This window comes from Bos grunniens, chromosome 16, assembly GCF_055505025.1.
Source record: "Bos grunniens cultivar Pamir isolate PY7600 chromosome 16, Bosgru_T2T1.0, whole genome shotgun sequence".
In the NCBI taxonomy this organism is placed as follows: domain Eukaryota; kingdom Metazoa; phylum Chordata; class Mammalia; order Artiodactyla; family Bovidae; genus Bos; species Bos grunniens.
In genome coordinates, this window is record NC_141180.1 from 51,868,298 (window position 1) to 51,889,431 (window position 21,134).

General features: G+C 41.8%; 2 protein-coding genes and 1 long non-coding RNA gene across 12 annotated transcripts in view; 2 read left to right on the forward strand and 1 right to left on the reverse strand.

Moving 5' to 3' along the window:
• LIN9 (lin-9 DREAM MuvB core complex component) overlaps nucleotides 1-8,672 on the forward strand; it is a 90,145-nt gene extending 81,473 nt beyond the window's left edge. For 4 of the 10 annotated variants that reach the window (XM_086345082.1, XM_086345085.1, XM_086345091.1 and 1 more), the window contains 3 exons: nucleotides 3,657-3,836; nucleotides 3,998-4,095; nucleotides 4,582-6,063. In XM_086345082.1, the coding sequence (XP_086201208.1) occupies nucleotides 3,657-3,836; nucleotides 3,998-4,095; nucleotides 4,582-4,687 (384 nt within the window). In that variant the 3' untranslated portion in view covers nucleotides 4,688-6,063. Of the gene's footprint in view, nucleotides 1-3,656; nucleotides 3,837-3,997; nucleotides 4,096-4,581; nucleotides 6,064-6,501; nucleotides 7,888-8,120 lie in introns of those variants that run through there. The other 6 variants (XM_086345084.1, XM_086345089.1, XM_086345083.1 and 3 more) reach the window with 6 other exon arrangements.
• A 586-nt stretch (nucleotides 8,673-9,258) lies between these two features.
• On the reverse strand, nucleotides 9,259-13,120 carry MIXL1 (Mix paired-like homeobox). Its single transcript, XM_086345096.1, has 2 exons — nucleotides 11,855-13,120; nucleotides 9,259-10,727 (listed from the first exon to the last, which is right to left on the reverse strand). The coding sequence occupies exons 1-2, from the start codon at nucleotides 12,260-12,262 to the stop codon at nucleotides 10,422-10,424; spliced, it is 714 nt and encodes a 237-aa protein (XP_086201222.1). The 5' UTR covers nucleotides 12,263-13,120; the 3' UTR covers nucleotides 9,259-10,421.
• Nucleotides 13,121-13,616: 496 nt separating this feature from the next.
• Nucleotides 13,617-19,650, forward strand: LOC147356820 (uncharacterized). The gene is made up of 3 exons (XR_015143542.1): nucleotides 13,617-14,239; nucleotides 17,915-18,009; nucleotides 19,340-19,650. It is a non-coding gene; the product is annotated as an uncharacterized LOC147356820 (long non-coding RNA).
• The last annotated feature ends 1,484 nt before the right edge of the window (nucleotides 19,651-21,134 follow it).

The window sequence follows — 21,134 nt, forward strand, 5'->3', positions numbered from 1 at the left end:
ATCACTACGAACAAAGCTAGTGGAGGTGATGGAATTCCAGTTGAGCTATTTAAAATCCTGAAAGATGATGCTGTGAAAGTGCTGCACTCTATATGCCAGCAAATTTGCAAAACTCAGCAGTGGCCACAGGACTGGAAAAGGTCAGTTTTCATTCCAATCCCAAAGAAAGGCAATGCCAAAAAATACTCAAACTACTTCACAATTGCACTCATCTCACACGCTAGTAAAGTAATGCTTAAAATTCTCCAAGCCAGGCTTCAGCAATATGTGCACCGTGAACTTTCTGATGTTCAAGCTGGTTTTAGAAAAGGCAGAGGAACCGGAGATCAAATTGCCAACATCTGATGGATCGTGGAAAAAGCAAGAGAGTTCCAGAAAAACATCTATTTCTGCTTTATTGACTGTGCCAAAGCCTTTGACTATGTGGATCACAATAAAGTGTGGAAAATTATGAAAGATGTGGGAATACCAGACCACCTGACCTGCCTCTTGAGAAACCTATATGCAGGTCAGGAAGCAAGTGTTAGAACTGGACATGGAACAACAGACTGGTTCAAATAGGAAAAGGAGTACGTCAAGGCTGTATATTGTCACCCTGCTTATTTAACTTACATGCAGAGTACATCATGAGAAACTCTGGGCTGGAAGAAGCACAAGCTGAAATCAAGATTGCCGGGAGAAATATCAATAACCTCAGATATGCAGATGACACCACCCTTATGGCAGAAAGTGAAGAGGAACTCAAAAGCCTCTTGATGAAAGTGAAAGTGGAGAGTGAAAAAGTTGGCTTAAAGCTCAACATTCAGAAAACGAAGATCATGGCATCTGGTCCCATCACTTCATGGGAAATAGATGGGGAAACAGTGGAAACAGTGGCAGACTTTATTTTTTGGGGCTCCAAAAGCACTGCAGATGGTGATTGCAGCCATGAAATTAAAAGACGCTTACTCCTTGGAAGGAAAGTTATGACCAACCTAGACAGCAAATTAGAAAGCAGAGAGATTACTTTGCCAACAAAGGTCCATCTAGACAAGGCTATGGTTTTCCAGTGGTCATGTATGGATGTGAGAGTTGGACTGTGAAGAAAGCTAAGTGCTGAAGAATTGATGCTTTTGAACTGTGGTGTTAGAGAAGACTCTTGAGAGTCCCTTGGACTGCAAGGAGATCCAACTGGTCTATTCTGAAGCAGATCAGCGCTGGGATTTCTTTGGAAGGAATGATGCTAAAGCTGAAACTCTTTTACTTTGGCCACCTCATGCGAAGAGTTGACTCATTGGAAAAGACGCTGATGCTGGGAGGGATTGGGGGCAGGAGGAGAAGGGGACGACAGAGGATGAGATGGCTGGATGGCATCACTGACTTTATGGCTGTGAGTTTGAGTGAACTCCGGGAGTTGGTGATGGACAGGGAGGCCTGGCGTGCTGAGATTCATGGGGTCGCAAAGAGTCGGACACGACTGAGCGACTGAACTGAGAGAATGTTCTATTTCATTATTTTACATATAGCTGTCCAGTTTTCCCAGCACCATTTACTGAAGAGATACTACCTTTTTTCCATTGTATATTTGTGCCTTTTTGTTGTAGATTGACCATAAGTGCATGGGTCTAGGACTTCCCTGGTGGCTCAGATGGTAAAGAATCCACCTGCAATGCGAGAGGTTCTATTCCTAGATTGGGAAGACCCCCTGGAGGAGGGCATGGCAACCCACTCCAGTATTCTTGCCTAGAGAATCCCCATGGACAAAGGAGCCTGGTGGTCTACAGTCCATGGGCTCACAGTGTCAGACACAACCCAGCAACTAAGCACAGCATGGGTTATTTACAGCCACATCTGTTTGTGATGTGAGATAAACAGCTTTTTATGATACTAACCTCATCATTGAGTCCCAAAGATCTGCCATTTTTGTTGCTATCAGTCCACTTGAACTGAGAGAAATGAACTGCGATTACCTTTAACTAAATTCTGAGTATGTTTTGCTCATTCCTTCAGCCATCCATTATTATTTTTATTTTCCTGATAATTGTCATTTACCTACATAGCAATATGTGTTGTCCCTGCAAATAGAGTTCTCCCCCTGGACTAGCAACCATCCACAAGAGGTGCAAACCATGCTGTCCAAGATGACGTGAAACATGCAGAAGTGGATGTCCTTTTGTATCTCACTGTGTACACAAGGCCATATGTGACACTCATTTCCTAATGGAGTAAACTTAATTTAATTTTCACAAAGCTCTTATGGAAGCACAATATTGATTTTAAAATGAGAACAAGCAATTCCACTTCTGTGTATATATCAAAGATATATGAACATGTATTTACCAAAGGATAGACACTAGAACATATATAGCATCACTGTTCATTATAGCCAAAAATTAGAAATGACCCAAATACCCATCAATACTAAAATGAATCGGTAAGTTATCATATAATATGGAATTCTTAGCAATAAGAATGAATATGTGAACATATTTGTTCATATGAGAACATGCAAATATTGAACAAATAAAGTCAGACACAAAAGAATATATAATGCATAATTTCATATTATGTAAAGCTCAAAAGCCAGCAAAAACTAATATATATAATAATATATAGGTCTGTATTGTTTATATATATATAAAAGTCAGGATGGTGGCTACCCTTGAAGTATTATATATTTATGTATACTTCAGTTTAAAAAAATGTTAAATGTTAGAAGACAAGATTATTCATTGCAGTGTTTCTGACAGTCACAAAATATTAGAAGTAACCTAAATGCCCATACATAGGGAATTGGCTGAATAACTTATGGCACATCCCATAGTGGAGCAGTGTGCTGCTCTAAGAACAAGGAAGCTGTCTGTGCTGATGGAGGCACATAGCTTCCTTAACCAGGTGATCAAAGATAACATAAGCAGTAGTGGGGCAGATAAACATCATACACCTCCTAGTCACAGTGAACTGAGAACAACATCACTTTCGTGGTGTTCCCGCCAAAGACCTATGACCTATTACTTTAGTCTAATGAAGAGGAAACAGACAAACCCACATTGAGGGATATTATGCAAAATAATTGGCTGATATTCTTCAAAGCTATCAAGGTTATGAAAGACTGAGGAACTGTTGCAGAGTAAAGGAGTCTAGAGAAACAGGACAACCAGATATATTCAGGGGGAAAAATAGCTAGGTATTGGGACAGTTGATGAAATCTGTATATAGACTGTTAGAAAATGGTATTATGTCTTTGCTAAACTTCCTGATTGTGATCAGATCATTGCTCTGTGGTTATTAAGTATTTAGGAGTAAAGAGGCACAGTGTTTGCAATTTATTCTCAAATAATTAAGAGAAAAAAAATTATATACAGAGAAAGGTCGAATGTTAACTCAAACACAGTAAACCATAAGCAGGTAGTGAATCTGGGTAAAAGGTTATCAAGAAATTTTTGTTCTATTCTTTTTTTAGAAGTACCTCAAAATTAAAAGGTACCCAAAATATAAAACAAATCAAAAAATAAATACTGTTAGAGGAGAAAAAATTTCTAAGGTAAAAGTGAGGTTGTTTTTGTTACACAAATGCTACTTTTTAAAAAATCCTAATCTGCAAACAGGGCACAAACACACAGAAATTATCATGGCCTTATGAATGTGTATCTTGTGTTTTAATCATCTGTATTCAGCTTGCTCCAGACCAAGGGCTCCAGCCTGCAGATCAGCCGACAGACATGAGACGAAGGTGTGAGGAAGAAGCACAGGAAATAGTTCGGCATGCAAATTCCTCAACAGGACAGCCCTGTGTTGAAAATGAAAATCTGACAGACTTAATCTCCAGGCTTACAGCTATTTTATTACAAATTAAGGTAAATTTCAGAGGACCTTTTGGGGAAAATATTAAGAATACTTTCTTCATTTTGACACCTAAACAAACTGTGCTAATTTGGTGCTAAAAAATTAAACTGTATATTAGAGCAGAGTTTTTGTCTGTATTCGAAGTACAATTTTGAAATTTTTTTTTCTTTAGTGTCTAGCAGAAGGAGGCGACCTGAATTCCTTTGAATTTAAATCACTTACAGATTCACTAAATGATATCAAGAGTACAATAGATGCTTCTAATATCAGGTAATTCGTTAGATGTACTCTATTTTTATATGAAATTCATAGTGATTTCCAGTATAAGCTTTAAGAATTGTACATATTTATGAAGTAGTCATGATTTTTATCCTCTAAGTAAATTGTAAATGAGCTTTCATGTTATATGCAGTCTATTGACAGAATTTTCAGATGGATTTTTTTATATAAAGGCGTCAAAGACATATAATATTTAGGTTTGGGTTTGGCATAGAGGTTTAACTTTGAAGTAAGTCTTCCCCAAAGAGAGATTTGTCCATCCTCTTTCCAGTACTTCCATGGTTTCTTGGCTTCTTTCAAGCATACCTTTCAGTTACTACTGAAATAGAATTATGGCTAATGTAAAGGGAAGATATGTTACTTATGTGGGGTTGTTATCTTAGCTATTTCCTAACTGAAATTCAGCTTTTTCTTTTTAGAAAAACTGTTTTTAATTTTGTGAGAAAAAGTAGTTAACCATATTTCTTCTTTCTTTAGTTGCTTTCAGAATAATGTAGAAATTCATGTTGCACATATTCAGAGCGGCCTGAGCCAGATGGGAAACTTACATGCCTTTGCAGCAAATAACACCAACAGAGACTGAATAGAAGATTTAATTATCCCAACTGCATAGGACATTGTTTTTGTGAAGTTCTCTTCCTTTATATAGGCTTCCAACACCAAATAACCTATCTGCTGGAAAACAAGGAAAATTTAAATCTCCAAATAAGGCATTTTAATATACTCTACTGCTTCTTGAACCAGCATTGCTGACCAGCATTATATTTATTTTTCTTTTATTACTCAGCTGCAGTAGCACTGCTTATGTTATATATGTTTATTAGCAAGTATTTTTAAACTGAAAATGTCTGAACATAACATAATTTCATGGAAGAATATGTTGACCATTTTTTTAATGTGCATGAATTCAACTCAACCCAGGCAGACAACTACTGCAGTGGAGAACATGAAGAAACATGGTCTTTTGTGCATTATGCATGGCAATGTGGAAATTCTATCTAGAAAATTACAACTCCAGTTCATTTAGTTGATCACCACTTCAGTCTTCAAAAGATAACATCATGAGATATGGGAAGTCCTCATTTTTAGGAAGCCACTGGAATATAGGTGGGAAATACGGACTTTACAAGTATATATGATATATACTTGCAATGTGACATGGTTCTATAGATCATTTTATAATAATAAATATTTTAATTTATCATAATTTATAAAAGAAACCTTTGTTGTTTGTCTGTTGAAAGAAAATGAAGGAGCAGGAAAGAAACATTACTGCAAGATGCTAAATTTCAGCAAATGGATTTGGCATGTCTTTTCCCATCAATTCAGGGCAAAAAGTGCCATTGTTATGGGATTTATTTTCAAAAGACTGATAACACACTATTTTCATATTTTTTTGTTTATTTGCACAATTTTTGAACCAGATTACTGGTTAAAATCCAACAGTTACACAATTTTTAAAGTAAAAAAAATTTTATAAGGAAAACAAATACAATAGCCAGCGCTAGAAAATGGAGAAAAAAGGTTTGTATTTGGTTGTGGGCTTTTTTGGTTTTCGGTTTTTTAAGGAAAACCCTGCCTAAGATGTTAATCTTGTAAAAAGTGTGTATTTGGAATTTTCTCTGTTTTAATATAGAATATTATAAAGTCAAAATATAATAAATTGTTTTCAGATTTGGAGTTTAAGATATAGCTGTAGAAGTGGCTTTGATTCTTTTAGATGTCTCATAAAATGAGACTTTTTATATTAATGTATAATAAAACTGAAACAAGATTATTTTCCATTTGAAATTTTTGTATAGTTTAAAAATGCTTCCATATTCTTTGTTGGTATTGTGCCACTGCAGAACTTTAGTGCAGAGTTTATATTTAGCTAAACTGTTATGTTTAATTAAGAAATGCATAAATCTTTTATTCTTAATATTTGTAATTCTAAATAAATTGATTTATGAAAATTAATGATCTTCATTTTCATTTAATTAATACAAGTTGATAAATATTTCTTCTATTTAAAATGTTTTTTAAAATTATCTTTTCCACTAAACTATATTTTTTGGAGGAACAGTACAAATTTATTACTAAGTCATTTTGAATTAAAATACCATTAGGACGTTTTTTCCTCACGGCTAAGTAGTCACTACGGAAAACACTGAGCACGTAAGTTACTTGGCTTACTCTAGACTAGAGAAAGGTTGCTTTTCAATATATTCTGCCTAGACTTAGGTAAGCATTTTTTATATTTTTTCTTCTACATTTCTTAAGGCTGACTTGTCACACTTAAATTATACCTAGTTTTGCACTTACGTAATTAAGCATCGTCTATATCTTTCAGTGCCATCATGTGTTGATGACAAGAACTGTGCCTAAGAATAAATATGAATTTTATTTTTGTTTAAGGAAGAAGAAATCTATATAATTCAAAGTAGTCATTTGGGATCGGCTGTGCATTAATTTAAATGATGCTGCCACTGCTTAACACCTTTATGGAGCCCTAAAGAAAACTATCAAAGCCAGATTGAGCGAGCAAGCAAGTACATCATGCTTTATGTAGATTTGGTTCTGAATTTCTATTAGTTCCAAAAATCAGATTCACTTGCTACCATTGAGAATCTACAAACAAACTTGCCTGTTAAATTTTTTTCCTTGAATTCAAGCCCTTTCTCCATCTTCATTATCACCAGTACTGTCCGCCCAGTGCCCTCATCCCTATCCTGGAACACAGCAGAGAGTTCTTGTCTCCCAGCATCCACTCAGCTCTCCGCAGAAGCGGCCAAAGCGATGCTCTTAAAATGAAGAACTGGTCAGGTTATTCCCAACTAAAGTCTTCTGTCTCTCAGGACAAATTCAGAACTCTTCTACAAGACCTACACAGCCATGCCTGATCTGGCCTCCCGTACAGTTTCTCCACCCTGCTCCTTAAGTCTCCAGGGTCTTTGCACACTCAGTGCCCTCTGTGTTCCCTCTCCCTTTACTTTGGTAACTCCTGATGATCCTGCAGATTTTACCTTCAGCATCCCTGTCTGAAGGTATCTTCAGAAAGGAAGATAATCTTTGACCACTACATGTCCTCTCCAGGCCCTCACAGGCCTCCTCTATCCAGCACTGGGTCACATTTGCAATTTTGTATTTCTTCTGTCTCCATCCTGGCTTCTTGGGTCCATTAGGTGGGGGACCATTGCTGGTTTTGCTCACCATTTTATTTCCAGGCCCTGCTAAAGTGCCTTTCATAGGCACCAAATATTTGTGGAATAAATGAACAAGAGTTTCTAAGGAGTTCTAAGCAACATTTGAGTCCCTGGAATAAAAGTAGGGTCCTTCGTGAGGATTGCTTTGAAAGATGAGACATACTCACTTGGATGTACAAATACTGATTAAGGAGTTGCCTTTAAACCTATCACATTATCATTAGTCCTAACTAAAAGGTCAGGCCAATATAACAGCCATTATATGGTGGTGAATAAATGGTGGACTGAGTTCTAGATTTGAGTCCTGGCCATTATTTATTAGCTATGTGACTGTCAACCACTACTTAAATTTCGTAATGTTTAAAATAATAACAGTCCCTACCTTACATGGCAGTTGTAAGGATTAAATCTATAATGCCTGTAATGCATTCAACAGCTAGGGTCTCTTAAGTGTTTCAGAACAGTACAGACCACTCTTAGAGGATCCTATATTAAAAATTGTGACAGTACTTAAACATTTGTAGATTTTTTTTTAACTGTTCACTGGGGAAAAGAGAACATAATGTAAATACAATAATAAAATTAATATGTTCATTATTAGATTTCCTTTAAATGTGATCCTTAATGGACTGTTAAGTTTAAATGATATGCCTCTCAGTTGTGAATGTATTTATATTATCTCATTTGGCCTTGTCACAAGTCTAAATGTGAAGGAAGCTGTGATTGTGAGACCTCCTGGCCAACCCCATAGTAGGCCCCAAGTATAATGTATAATACAAAGCAAGCACTGAAAATAAGACCTAATGTTTATCATCCCATTTTTTATTTCAGACAGTTTTCAGAAGTCATCTGCTACTAAAGCCTGAACTATATCCTGGTTGCTTATAATAGAGGATGTGCTACTCGGAAAAGTACAGGCCACTCAACCCTTCTATGAAGATCAGGGTAGTGGGCACGTATAATCTCTGAGGTTTTCAGTGTAGTTCACAGTCTTCTGGTAATCAAGACCTGAGTCCTGTGGAATTCCCTGGTAGTCCAGTCCTGGGGAATTTCCTGGTGGGCCCTCGCTTTCACTGCCAAGGGCCCAGGTTTGATCCCTGGTTTGGGAAATAATATCCATGCTAAGGCATGTGTACTGAGTCACTTCAGTTGTGTCTGACTCTTTGCAACCCTATGGACTCTAAGCCCCCCAGGCTTCTCTGTCCATGGGGATTCTCCAGGCAAGAATACTGGAGTGGGTTGCCATGCCCTCCTCCAAGGAATCTTCCCGACCCAGGAATCTAACCCACGTCTCTTGTCTCCTGCACTGCCACCTGGGAAAGCCCCATGCCAAGGCATATTCAAATAAAAAAAAAAATTCCATTAAAAAAACAGAAACACCTGAGTCCCGGCCCCAGCCCTGGTTTCTCATGCTGCTAAGTCGCTTCAGTCGTGTCCGACTCTGTACGACCCTATAGATGGCGGCAGCCTGCTAGGCTGCCTCATCCCTGGGATTCTCCAGGCAAGAACACTGGAGTGGGTTGCCATTTCCTTCTCCAATGAGCTGCCTCCAAAGTACAATTCACAAAAAAACCTTACCTGTGATTACCTCATATACAAAGAGTTTCCTTTTGCCTTTAGAAGTTTAAAAACCCTCAAAATAACAAGACAATAATTTATCTCAGAATAACTTGAAAATAATAATTTTCATACATCCTTATCATATAAATTGGGAACAAGAAATCTCCTGGAACCAAAAGATTCGTGTTACTAAACTTTGAACAAGCTAGACCGACTTTTAACCAAGTTAAACTTAATACAGTGGCCTCCGGATATACCAGTGACTGGCTTTAGAAACTACATTTGCAGAAACTTCTTGCAGAAATGTTCTTCATGGCCACAAAATATGTGCTGAATAGTTATGGAGTGAAGTGCTGTACTAAGCTGTCTAAAGAACAGAACTCATTTAAATAGAATTAACAATGAAACATTTGTGGGAAACATTTAATAATAATAAACTAAAGTTGCACAGAAGTACAGTTAACAAGTGCTAAGGGTAATGATGCTGCAGTGACTCAAGTAACAGGTACAAAATCAGGATTAGAGAAAGTTACAGCCTTCAGCAAGAGGGAGGTCTAGAGTGTTTTGAAAGAGAGAGGTTATGCATTTGCTTCCAAAACTGAAAGAAATGGCTTTGAGACAGACATATATTGTGGATGGGTGAAATTAAAGATGTGCATAACTGTCCTATAGGCTACCAATGTCCGTTACCTAGAAGAGTAACCAAAGGCTAGGCTAAGGTTAAGTCACTTCAGTCGTGTTTGACTCTGTGCAACCCCATAGATGGCAGCCCATCAGGCTCCCCCGTCCCTGGGATTCTCCAGGCAAGAACACTGGAGTGGGTTGCCATTTCCTTCTCCAATGCGTGCAAGTGAAAAGTGAAAGTGAAGTCGCTCAGTCATGTCCGACTCTTCGCGACCCCATGGACTGCAGCCTACCAGGCTCCTCCATCCATGGGATTTTCCAGGCAAGAGTAACCAAAAGGTCTTTATAATTTGGCAGCAACTGAAAGTTACTACAGGTTTTAGAGAGTAATTTTTTAAAAGTTGAGAAAATAGAGGCAGGGGTCTCTTGAATAATCTGGATGCAGAATCACTGGAACTATGAAGGTGTGTAAAGATGTGAGGCCCGATTTTAAAAGCAGTAAATCTTGACGATAGGAGGAGGGTTGAAGGAGCTGGGTTAACATAAGTTTAAGGGAATTAGCCTTTGGAGGAGCCATATGAAGACAGCAGCTGTCAAGCAAAGGGGAAATTGAGTCAAACTGAGGAGTTCTTGTGAAAATAATGAGTTCTGAGAAACTAATTTGAAAAAATTACAACAGGGCTGGTAAGAAGGAACAGATAAGGGGACCAAAATGAATGTGCATATTTGGAGATGTGTTGATAAAAATAAATGCCAGAACTCCTAGGTGGTGTGTACTGTGAAGAAGGAACAGGCCATGAGCAACAGGTGAGAGATGACTCAAGGACCATTATCAAGGTTAACACGGATGAGTCCTTAACATGGAAGCCAGAAAGGACGGTATTCCGATGTGCGTCCCCCTGACTGTCAGTCATGGTTCCTCTGAGCTCACCCTGAGTCCTCCCAGACTCAAGAGTTACCAAAGGCAGAAAAGATGTGTTCCTCCCATGAGTCCAGCTTTGAACCAATATCTTCAGAGAGAGGGGAACAGGTTTCAAAATTCTGACTCTGGGAGCTAGAGTCAGAGATGCCTCCTCCAACCTTGTTGGGATCGGGCAGGCAGTTCACATCTACCTCCAGAGGCGGCTGGGCCTTTGGATATTTTGCTTCAGTTTCACAAGCAGAGTGGTGGAGGAACAGCTCCGGCCTGGCTGAGGGTTGAAAGGGTTTCCCGCTCTGACGACGTGACTTGGCACGCCTGTTCTGGAACCACACCTGCAAGAGGGAAGAAAGAAACTGCTGGTTGGAGTCCTCGTGCTACTTTTACCTTCATAGTTCACTGTAAGTTCCAGTTAACATGCCCTGGCTCCCTGCTCTGGAACCTTATGGTTTTCACAAAACACTTCACAAAATCAGAGCACCCGGCTTTCTCGACCTCATCATTCCCAGGTGCAAAACTGCAGTAATACCTAGTTCTTTATATAGGGACATCTGCAATGAAAAAATGCCACAGCAACAACAGCACTTAGAATTTTAGGGGGAAAAAATGCTACTATGCCTTAAAAGAATCTGGAGAGTCAATTTTCAAAAGTGTACTCCCTTGTCAAATTATTTAAGGAGGCATTTTTCTCAGTGGACTTCATTCACTTAGGTGAATAAAATTTTTGCTCACTATTTCCCCACAAATACCAAAGGACCTGTCCTGCTTAGGAAGCTTCTGTGCCTGCTGTTGAAACTGATAGATGCATTCCACCAAAGAGGCAGAAAAACAAGTCCACTGTCTCCCAGTGTGAAAATCAGGGCTCCTACTTAGAATTGCTCTTAGGTACAGACCATGGTGCTACAGACCAGGCAAAAAAGGCAGGCTTCTTATGACCACCAAGCTCCAGGATTCTGATCTAAATTACTTTAGGCAATAAACACACCTTGCACTAAACTTTTCAAACCGTGACAAGAGACTCCATATGCTTCAGGCTTTACCCGCAAGACATATCCTTTACAACCCACATTACAAATCCAACACCTGCCAAGGAAGTGGCCTAGGGACCCAGGGGGGCAACTTGGTGAGCCAGCAGGGGGAAACACCAACTGCACCTCATCTGCCCCTCCTTCCTGGATAAGGAAAAAAGTGTGAAAATACTCCCTATTACCTTCCTGCTGAGGATTTATTTTTTGACCATTTTAAGGGACCAGCTAGCCTCCCGGAAGGAGCCCTTATACTCAGCAATGAGAGGCAGAAGTCATTGAGCCTGAGACTGAATTACTTCATTCAAGCCTCACGATCACCGTAGCCAATAGACACTTATTTTACAGCCTAGAACACTAAGGCTCAAAGGAAATAACTTGCCCAACGTCAAGTAGGTGGCACCGGCGAACTCGCCAGCCCGCCGCGAGCCGCTCACCTGGATCCTGGACTCGGGGAGCAAGGTGAGCGCGGCCAGGCGCTCACGCAAGTGGATGTCGGGGTACATGGTCCGGCGGAAGACGAGCTCCAGCAGCTGCAGTTGCTCGGGTCTGAATGACGTGCGCTTGCGGCGCTGGGATGCCGACGAGACGGCCGCGCCTTTAGGGGGCGCAGGCGGGCCCAGGCCGGCGTGGGGCGGCGCGGCTGGCCCGGGACCCCTCCCGAGAAAGCCGGCGAAGGCTACTGGGGCGCCGAGCTCCGGAGCGGAGCCCGAGGGGCGCGCGAGGAGCAGGCCAGCGTTGGGGTTCGGGGGCGGCAGGAACGCCCCGCCGGGGTGAGCGGGCAGGTAGGCTGGGGGCGCGGCGATCTCCTCGAACTGGAGCTGGCTGGACTCCGCTGCGGCCATCGCTGCCCGACCCCAGTGCACCGCCGGGAGGGACACGGCCTTTAGTTATACTGGCCCCGGGGCCGAGGGCGGGGGCCTGGGGTGGCGGTGCGATCAAAGCGGTGGACGCGGGGAGGCCCGTGTCTCTTCGGGGTGCGAGCCCGCCCCCCACCCCGCCAGACGCCGGTGGGGAATAATCGCTTCCGCTGCCCGTGGGATGGAGGGAGGGAGGCGTGAACTTGGGCCTGGGCCCCCTCCGCCCCCTCCCCCGTGCATCTGCCGGGCCAGCCCCACCACCGCCGCCACCACAATCAACATCCCCCAGAGCAGGTCTGCCCGGGAGGGCAGTGCCTAGGGGCCCGAGTGCGTGGGCGGAGTGGGACAGAACCGCCCTCCTCTAGGGCCAGGTCCCGCACGCAGGGTAGCGAGGGGCCAGCCGCCTATCTCTCCCATGGCCAGGCAGAGAGCCTTGCCCGCTGCCCTGTCTGTAGTCATCAAAGGTATTTATTTACACCCCCTGCTATGTGCTAGACCCGGTACCAGGTTGGTCAAACAGCCCAGCCCCTGTCCTCCTCAGACCTCCGTAACAAATCCTGAATCAGAAGGAGGGGGTGCAGATAAAGGAACCTCAAAGAGAGGCAGTAAACTCACCTTGGAGGGGAGGAGACCTTTTGTCTGGAATGTCCCAGTGGGCCTAGGAATAAGGGTACCCTAGACACAGCAGAGTTAGGAATGTGCCTTTCTAGATTCAGTTATTGACTCCTGATCTGGCCTCTCTGGAGATATCCTGCAACGCTCAAGGCTCATCTAAGCTGGAAGGGAGAAGATGAAAGGGGCACCCTGAAGTTTCCACTCCCTCTTGCCTTTGCCCTCAGGGCCTCATTTAAGATTCCTATTTTATTCTTATTTGTACTGTGGTTATGGTTCCTGTACCTGCCTCCCCTCCTAGATTGTAAAGGCTTAGGGAGCAGGAGCCACTTCTCTTGATCATGTCTGTCGAGTGTCTGCTTTGTATGTCTGCTGCTATGTATGTACAAGGCACCATGCCAGACTCTCAGTGAAGGTCTGTAGAAGTGGATGGCACTGAACCGATTTATCGGAACTCACGGTCCAGAACGGAAGCAGCTCCACCACAGTGCAGTCTTCAGGAGAGGAGCACAGAGACTTGGCTCTTCTTGCTCCCAGAACCTGAGCCCTGATTTCACCAGGACCATGTTCTGTCATTGGCTCCAAGGGGACTCTGAGCTAGAAGGATCTTTTAGGCCACAGCCCCTGCCTGTCTCTATCCATTCTAGAATGCTCAGAGACAACCTCAGGAAGAGCTTGGATATTTTTGTCCTGAGTGGACCTTCCAGGTGTCAAAGCAGAAAGGATTTTTTTTTTTTTTTAACTTTTTGGTTGCACCTGAGCAACTTCTTACTTTCTCTACCAGGGATCGAACCCTCACCCCCCTGCAATGGAAGCATGCAGTCTTAACCACTGGTCTGCCAGGGAAGTCCCCAGAAAGAAGTATTGGGGCTGCTGCAAATAGGATCCCTGTGCTTGATTCTCTCCCTGTGGGTGTGGGGGTGGAAGATGGGGTCTGGGACACAGTCCCAGAGGCTCTTGCAGGCAGTCTGACCATTCTCACAGCCTGCTTGCTCCTCCATCGACCCCACAGCACCCCTCTTTCTCTTCCCCCTCCTCCTTCCTTCTTATTCCTTAGCCTGGTCATTGGGGTTTTCAGACATAGACTGTATGGGATGGGAGGTCAGACCCTTTTATTTTACTCTGTGCCTTCATTCTTTCATTAATCCAAAAACCACTTATGAAGTGTCACTGTACTAGACTGTGCTTTGCATATGTACCTGTGAAGTCGAAATTCCTATCCCAGTTTTCCAGATCAAGAAGTACTCCACAGTCTAGACGAGGCCCAGATGACTCCAAAGCCACCGTGCTAAGCCGGTCTCCAGACATGACCCCTGGGCCCCCTGCTGATCTTCCCAGCCGCCCTCAGAGGTGGGTGAAGCCCCTGGCCCTCTCCCATCTCAGGGTTGTTCTCTGAGGCACATTGGGCCCTCTGGGTTCCCAGGCACAGGCGATGGAGGTGATGGAGCCAGATCCACTGCTTCCATTGCTTTGCTCTGGCACCGTTAGGCCAACCAAGCAAGGAAAGCAGAGCTTGGCTTGGCTGCTGGCTGCCAGCTGAGGTCTAACAGCCTGATGGCCCAGCAACCCAGAAACTCTCCGCAGAGGTCGAGTCATCGGAATTCTCTAGCCTATGTGAAAATCCCCGCTAGTCCAGTGCCCAGCCTCATTCCTCTGCTGCTGTCTGCTCGCCTGTGAGGGGCCCTCCCCTACCCTCAAGCCTGCCTGTTTTACAGTGAGTGGGCCAGGAAAATGGACCTGCAGAGACAAATGGAGTGCCTGGTGACAATCTGATGAAGGAATCTAAACCTATAAGACAGTCTTCTCTCTGTCTTTTAAACTAGTGGTAGGAAATTGCAGTGTTCAATTTGTGGCTTGATAATCCTCCAAACTGACTAAACAAGCATTATCTTCTTATGACTTTTCCTGAGAATCTATGAGAGTCTGTGGAATTAGAATCCTCCATATTGAAATAACATTTCAGCCTTTCCCCTTCTCTCCTCCTTTTCCTCTAAAATGAAGTTTTATTCATTTCGATATTTGGCAAAACTAATACAATATTGTAAAGTTTAAAAATAAAATAAAATAAAAAAATAAATAAAATGAAGTTTTAATGGCATGTGCTTGTATATACCTACAAAATAACTTCAGTGAGGAGACTGTGCTGCAAACCCAGGGTTGGGAATTGGAGTCAAGTATTAGAGATGGAGATTTTAATGTATACCTTTTGGTGCTGTTTTTTTTGTTTGTTTGTTTGTTTTTTACTTTTTAAATCATGGCCTGTATTGTTGTTATAAGTATATTTTTAAAACTTAGTTTTTTGATGACTAAATGTCCTGTGGTATTCTGAGTTGGGTCGTTAGAAAAGAAAAAAGAACATTAGTGGAAAAACTGGTAAAAGCTGCATTTTTTTTTAACAAACTAACTTTTAAAAACTGAAGCACTGTGGCGGATTCATTTCAATGTTGGGCAAAACTAATACAATATTGTAAAGTTTAAAAATAAAATAATTTAAAAAAAAACTGAAGCAAAAAATACAGGGAAATGTATCTGAAAAGAGATACTACTTCCTGGTAGGAATGAATTTCCCAGTTCTCTTGGATTTTCATTGACTAAAATCGGTAAGCTAAAAGTGTCTAGAGGGTCTCTGCAAAGCTCTGAGGTGTTCATTCACTTCAAAGTTATTTTCTGCTTCTCCTTTGTTTGACAAACACCTATAAAATCATGAGTGAGTGAAAGTCGCTCAGTTGTGTCCAACTCCTTGCAACCCTGTGGACTGCACACCACTAGGCTCTTCTGACCATGGAATTCTGCAGGCAAGAATACTGGAATGGGTAGCCATTCCCCTCTCCTTCTCCAGGGGATCTTCTCGACTCAGGGATCGAACCCAGGTCTCCCACCTTGCAGGCGGATTCTTTATCATCTGATCCACCAGAGAAGTCTCAAAATCATGAGTGGTTTTCACTAAATCCAAGTTTTAGATTCCATACTCAGTTACCATGCCGCAAGCACACAATGAATATTCGTTCTTTCTCCTATACCTGTTTCTCCAAATGGAAAGTGGAAAGAGCTCGATCCTTGGCAATATCTTAAAAAACAATTATTCCAAGTGATTTTCCCAAAGTAGATGATCTGTGAAATTTAAGTATATTTTAAATAAGCTCTGTAAAGTACTTGTTTCTATCAAAGGAAGTCAGTTTACCAGTTTCAGAATAGCAGACAAGTTCAGGGTTAGCTGAAGATGAGGATCACTGAGATCAGGGGTCTGATTCCCCCTCGCCAGTACCTGGGCTCTGCTCCTCACCACTTGATGTGCTGAGAATTTGGGGCCATTATTTTATTCAGCCTGTCAGGAATGCCTGTTGAAATAGACACAGGGAAGGGCAAGGTGAAATAGCAGACAATTTTCAAGGCTGCTTTCTGTATTAAGAGGGAAGTTTGGTAAAAATACAAGTAAAAATGCGATAGAAAAGTGATGCAGAAAGAAAACATTATTCTCCAGAGCCACACTGGCTCTGAGGCCACCGGGCTGGGGAGGATGGAGCCATTCGGGGTCACCGTCGTGTTCTGGTTGCTCCACATTTCCCACCACGGTTCCTGTCACCGACTCCCCCAGACTTCACAGAGGCCTGCCTTTCCTCTCCAAGTGCTAAGTACTCTCTTCCCCTCTGCGCTGCCCTCAAACCTGGCCCTGGAGCCCCGGGTGTTTATTAAAGAGAGAGCCAGGAAAAGGCAGCCCAGGGGAGTCGATGGCTCTGCTTTCACCTTGAGATCCCAGAGCTGTTGGCCCCTTTGATCCTGGCCTCGCTTTGATTTCATCTCCTCGGCTGCCCAGGCCTCTTCGGTTTCTGAAGTTTATTTCAGAACCAGTGGTTGCAAGAGATCGAAAGGCAACACCCACCTCCCCTCTTCCCCTGCAAAGGTATCAATGTGCCAGGAAAGTGATAAAATGTTAAGAAGCTTTTTTGTTGTTGTTGAGTCAGCGTCATATAAATTCAAATAACAAACACAAAACAGATTTGGAACCTAGCCTGTTGAGCTTTTTGAAAGGATGATTCCTTTTCTTCTTTCAAGGATTTTTACCCAAAAGCCTCTAAGCAAGAAAGACTCTTCTGGACGTCTTTCACAATGCTGATTCCCATAGCTGAGAAATGTTAAAAGAACATTTCAGCCTCAGAGAAAGGAAACCGTAAATTTTTAAGTTTATGTCTACACACTTGAAAAGAAAAACGGAAACAACTAGCAGAGTATTTTGTCCTCACATCCACACTTGTCTGACATTTCTTTCTACAACGTACCTACTGGGCGCTTTAAATAGGGCTGGTGCCACCAGGAACTGCATTTTTAATTTTATTTCCATTCAATGATTTAAAATCAAGTAGACACATGTGGCTAGCGGCTGTTGTATTTAAGCTCTGTGTCATCCAGCAAATCACTCTTCTTTGATCTTTTTTTTTCATATGAAGTTTTTTATCTGGTAAATGCTAGGTTTTGTAGCTTAGGTTCTGAAAATTTTCATATTTGTCCACAAGCTGTATGTCTGTGCTCCCCTTTGTTTTGATTCTATTTATTTTTAATTGAAATATAGTTGATATTTTTTATTGACGTATAGTTGATTTATATTGTGTTAGTTTCAGGTGTACAGCAAAGTGATTCAGTTTTGTATGTTTAAATTTATAGTTACATATGTAAATATATATATGCTTTTTCAGGTTCTTTTCCTTATAGGCTATTATAAAATATTAAGTATAATTCCCTGTGTTATACACCAGGACCTTGTTGGTTAACTATTTTATGTATATTAATGTGTACATGTTAATCTCAGACTTCTAATGTATCCCTCCCCCTCTCTCCCCTCCAGTAACTGTAAGTTTGTTTTCCATGTCTGTGGATCTATTTCTGTTTTATAAATAAGTTCATTTGTATAATTTGTTTAGATTCCACCTGTAAGCAATATCATATGACATTTGTTTTTCTCTGACTTACTTCACTTAGTATGATAATCTCTAGATCCATGATAATTTTTTTTTTGGTCGTGTCTTTCAGCTTGTGGGATCTCAGTTCCCCGACCAGGGATTGAACCTGGGCCATGGCAGTGAAAGCCCAGAATCCTAACCACCTAACCAAGGAACTCCCCCATGGTAATTTTTTTATATTTAGATACAAAAAGGTATTCAGTTGATACAAAAGCATATACTAGATTTGAATTCTAGAATCTCATTTTTATTGTTTAAACAAAACTCTGGATCATCAAAATGATTACCAGTTTCCAGCCAGTCAGTCTCATACAGATTTGACTGAGCAGCATATGAAGTACTCCTGTAGCATTCATGCATGGTCTTTCTCCGAAGTGACAGTGTGAGAGAGCACTGCTGATTGAAGTCTTATGATACCATGAGTTTCTTCAATATTGTCATTTGACTTAAACTCCATTTCATTTTGATGATTCTGTTCTCTTCTAACTAGGTAATGAAATTTAGCTTCAGAATTCCCTGATTCTCTGTGGAGTGTGGCATGGTATTGAATTAATGCGTATCATGTGTCTTGCACAAAGTTAAACTGAACCAGGACAAGTAAAGAGAGAGGTATTAGGAGAACACAGAATCTGCCCATACCTGTCTTTTCTGCCCCCAAATAATTTATTCATGTGTTAGCAGATACTCAAAGTAATCTAAGATCATTTCTGGACTCTGTCCCAGCCAGCATGTACTGGGTCTGAATTTCCAATACATTGTCTTTTACTGGATATATTATAAGCTTATAATAGATGGGGCTTCACGGGTGGTTCTAGTGATAAAGAACCTGCCTGCCAATACAGATGTAAGAGAGGCGGGTTCAATCCCTGAGTCCAGAAAATTCCCTAGTGGAGGGCACAGTAACCAATTCCAGTGTTCTTGCCTGGAGAATCCCCATGGACAGAGGAGCCTGGTGGGCTACAATCCATAGGGTAGCACAGAGTCAGACACGACTGACGTGACTTAGCACGCACGCATGCTGTAACAGATGAGAAATTCTGTGCAAGTAAAATACCACCTATAGTTAGTCTAATCAATCACAGATTCTTGGTGGATATAAGATATAATAAGGCACTTTCAGGGTTTCCCAAGTGGCTTAAGTGGTAAAAAATCTGCCTGCCTATGCAGGAGACACATGAGATATGGGTTTGATCCCTGGATTGGAAAGATCCCCTGGAGGAAGAAATAGCAACGCACTCCAGTATTCTTGCCTGAAAAATCCCGTGGACTGGCAGGCTGCAGTCCGTGGGGTCGAAAGGAGTCAGACACAACTGAACGTGCACACACGTGCAAGGCACTTTCAAATAGATCCTAGTCCATTTTAGCGTGCACCAGGAAGGGCAATTTTTAAGTAAAGAGATCCACTCTTTCAGACAGTTGGGCATTTAGCTTTTCACTGTCTCAGCATTCAGACTCCTTTGGAAGAGGAAGTAACCTTGACCTCCCCTTCTTTTAGAGCACTCCCGTGCTTGGTGGCCAGCTCTGCTCCAGATACCAAGCTGCAGGACCATGAGGAACACGTCCTTACTGCTGGGCCTTCTGCTTTCCAGCTTGGCTTCTTGGGCCAGTGGCCATCCCATGAAGCCCACCCCATGCGGCTGAGCCACCGCTCTGAGGCCCCAGTCGTAGACCCAGGCTCAGCCCACCCCCTTTTATTGCCCAAAATACACTTGCCTTGGGCTTATCGCTTATACATAGTGCCAAAGCGGGTCCTGCTTTTGATTTGGTTGCTTATTCTAGGATTAATTAAACTCATTCGCATTGAAACTTTGGCTTCTACATATTATTTCCTATTAAAAGGGGAAAAAAAATGCTCCTTTGCGAAATGATTCATTCTAGGCCTAGAACAGCAAATGTATGAGTCTGAAATATTTAGTCATACCTGAAAATGACAAAACTATTAAGCACAACCGAGGGAGCCCTCACAGGAGACAATCTGAAGAAGCTCCTGCTCGCCAAACACTAGGACAGTTTGAGCATCAATAAGAATCCTGAAAGCAAAAACAAAAAATCAAAAGCAGAATACTAAAAGCAATAAACCTATCAAACATGTTAAAATCCTTTATTTCATAATGATCACACAAAAAAACCCCCAAAATTGGTCACCTTGGAAAAATCCTTCGTTCTGAAGAAAAGCAAGTATTTATCCTGTCTTTTCTGTATGACTGTAACTCCTGGGAAACAAACTCTTGATAAAGAAAAATTTCTCCTTATAGAGGTATTTTGCTAATACCCGAAGAAGAAATGATAGAATATTCCCATTTGCAACTTCTAATGAAACAGGGGACCTAAGCAGTGATCATCATGCCTGCTAACTGTGCTTTCTTTAGAAATGCACATCACCACCTATAACTCGTTCTCGCCAAAATTTAGAACCAGAATCTCATCCAGTTATTAGAACTCCCTAACGGTTCAGAAGAAATACAGGGAACAGGCACAGTCTCACAAGGATACTCTCTCAAAACCCAGATTGTGGAAAATTCTGCAGGACAAATCGATAGCTGCTTCATCAAATAAACTGCAGAGAGAGAGAAAAAAAACCTAAAGACTAAACGAGACCAAAGAGATGTATCAACCCAGTGCAATATTTCGGTCCTGATGCCAACAAACCATCTGTAAAAATTCATTTCAAAAACAAGGTAAAACATTTAAACAGTAGATAGGAGATGATATTAGGGAATTGCTATTAACATCTTTTTCATTATGGTGATTTTGTGTTCTATTTTTTAAAGATTCATTGTCTTTTAGAGATATATGGAAACACTGGCAGATGAAATAAGATGTTTGGGGGTCTTCTATTTTGGGGGTTGGGAGAAGAGAGGCAAAATATAGCAGAAACAGAATTGGGTATGAACTGATAACAGTTGAAGTTATATCATGATCATTTATGATGTTGTTGTCTCTACTTGTGTAAACGTTTGAGATTTTTCCAGAATGAAAGTTTTAAAATGCAATAGACAGTATTTTTTAAAGAAGTGGAAGACAGATGCTGAGCCTGAGGAAAAAAGTATCACTTTGGAGCAGCAGGGTCTGCTGACCTAGAGGTGGCACTTGCTTTATGAACCCCGAGGAGAGCAGAGTCACTGCTTGCAGAGGTGGGGCTGGAGATGAGTAGGGTCTGTAGCAGAGTCTTTCCTCTAGGGAATCTGCCACAAGCCAAGCTGTGCAAATCACAGCCAGCAATCAGTACCTACTGCACAACCATGATACTGCCACGATACTGTGTCAAATGAAGGGACGCTGGCCGGGCG